Source organism: Choloepus didactylus, chromosome 19 (genome assembly GCF_015220235.1).
Source record: "Choloepus didactylus isolate mChoDid1 chromosome 19, mChoDid1.pri, whole genome shotgun sequence".
Taxonomy (NCBI): Eukaryota; Metazoa; Chordata; class Mammalia; order Pilosa; family Megalonychidae; genus Choloepus; species Choloepus didactylus.
The window spans coordinates 1,185,260-1,187,510 of record NC_051325.1 but is presented as its reverse complement, the minus strand read 5'-3'; the positions used below and the strand labels follow the sequence as shown (position 1 = coordinate 1,187,510).

At 42.4% G+C, this 2,251-nt stretch overlaps 1 gene segment (V, D, J or C); it reads right to left on the bottom strand.

Moving 5' to 3' along the window:
* LOC119515970 lies at window positions 1–683 on the bottom strand. The segment is given in 2 exon segments: window positions 1–497; window positions 582–683. Coding segments are annotated over 2 exon segments (543 nt in total).
* Window positions 684–2,251: the final 1,568 nt, after the last annotated feature.

Below are 2,251 nucleotides of genomic sequence, written 5' to 3'. Positions count from 1 at the left end.
TTACGTGTTGTAAAGCAAGAAGAGGGAACCCCAGGTAAGGCCAGGAATCTCCTCCCAGCCCCTCTCTGCTCCTGCCCCTTGGAATGGTCCCTGAGTGACCCCTGGTGGTCTGGAGTGCCCGCTGCAGGCAAGCCTCTCCTGTGTCCTCAGGGGAGGTTTTTGTCTGGGCTCAGCCTGACTTCCCCTCACTGTGTCTCTCACACAGAAATATGTGGCTGTGTCCTCGGGTCTCAGGCTGCTCAGCTTAAAATAAACTTCATTCTTGGAGTTATCCCTGGTGATGACTACTCGGGACTGAAGAGTTGGGTTATAGTTTGTGCTTCCACCAGTATTTATCCAGCCGACCCACTCCAGCCCTTTTCCAGGGGTCTGGCGGATCCACTGCACAGTATGGCTGGTTAAAGAGAATCCAGAGACAGAGCAGGTGAGGGTCAGGGTCTGTGAGGGCTTCACCAGGCCAGGTCCTGATTCCTTCAGCTGCACTTGTGACAGGACACCTGAGGACAAAGAGAACCACAGTGAGTCATGTGCTCAGATGCATCATCCCCATTACCTTCATGTCTGAATCCTGAGACACTCACATCTGGGAGCGGTCACCAGAATCAGGAAGAAACATAAGGCTTTCATGTTCTTGTGGGTGATGTCTTTGACTCCCAGAAAATATGTCTCCAGTATCAGAAGAAGTCTGATTTTAAATAAATGTGCCCTGTCATTTCATCTGGTTACCTAGGTGGTGATTTGCATATGGGTGGTATCTTTCTAACTAAATATGAAGGGGGATGGGACATTTTCTCTGGTGCTGCCACCTGAGAGTTAAGCTGGGGTTGCCTCATCCTCAGGTTCCTTTTCTCTAAGCCCAGTTTCCTTGTCCTCCATGCAAGAAATATGCTGTGTGAGCTGATCGGGGAGACAGATACTGTTAAGTATTGTAGTGGCTTTGTAATAGGTTCAATGTGCCTTTTCTCCCAGGGATGTATTTTTATATCAAATACTCACCACAAGTCCAAGGACCTCTGAATCCCTGGAAACACATATTGGTAAATTATTTATCTCTATTGTCAAACTATATGATATACTCCAAAATACTGAGGCAGCAGTTAATGTAGAAATAATAGTGAATTCAGAGACAACTTGGACCATTCATTTTTCTATGAGTTGGAATGACTATCAGTGATTCACTAACTTAAGTGAACATATCATCTACTGAAAGAGCTTCATCCCAGTGCATATTCAAGTGTTACTGTGTGGTTAATTTTTGTAATGTAAACCTACCAGTATGTTTATTTTTGAGACAGGGTAGATATTTCTGCTAAGATTGGTAATCATTCTCAGTGATGTGCAAATCATGCACAGCCCCATAATCCTGTTCTTTCTTTTTCAAACTGCATATTATTAAGAAAACTACTTTGGGCTCTGTCCTTGAGTGAGAACTTTTAGGATGTTAAACTCTCCTCAGGGTTAAAATAGAGACAGCCTGTTGAAAGTGTTTAGCCTATATATATATATACAGGAAAGTGGTCTTCATGTACAAACTCAGGTATGTTAGAATTGTCCAATTCTGTCAGCTAGGATTATGGAGTTTGGATTCAGTGAAAATTGTACACACATTCAGGTGAAGTAAAACACAAGATCCTTGGCAATAGACTTACACCATGGTTGGTTTACAGAGTGCTGAGGTTATGATGACCTGAGGGTAACAGGTCCCCTTACAAAATCAACTGAGAGCTGCCCCATGAGATCTTGTGTCACTGAATCCTGGGATTGTGTCTGAGATCCTGTAAGTTAGTCCAGATGGAGATCACAGCACAGCTCCATCCCATCTTGCTGTGTGACCCTGAATATGTGAACTCATCCTTCTGTACTTCAAACTGAAAAGAAGTTAGTTGGGAATTTCAGTAGTAACATTCACATGAGCATCATAGGTTTCCCATCATGTTAGATGTTTTTACCAGTGACATTCATTTTATGAGAAGAAGAAGAAGTTGAATTCTGGGAATTCAACTTCTTGGCATATATCCAGAAAATCTGAACGCAGTGATATGAACAGACATTTCAACATTGATATTTATAGCAGCATTGTTCACAGTTGCCAAGAGATGGAAGCAATCCAAATGTCCTTCAACAGATGACTGGATGGATAAAAAACATGTGGTATATAAACATGATGGAATATTATGCAGCAGTAAGAAAGAAGAAGGTCCTAAAACATATGACAACATGGATGAAACTTGAAGGTAAAATGCTGAGTAAT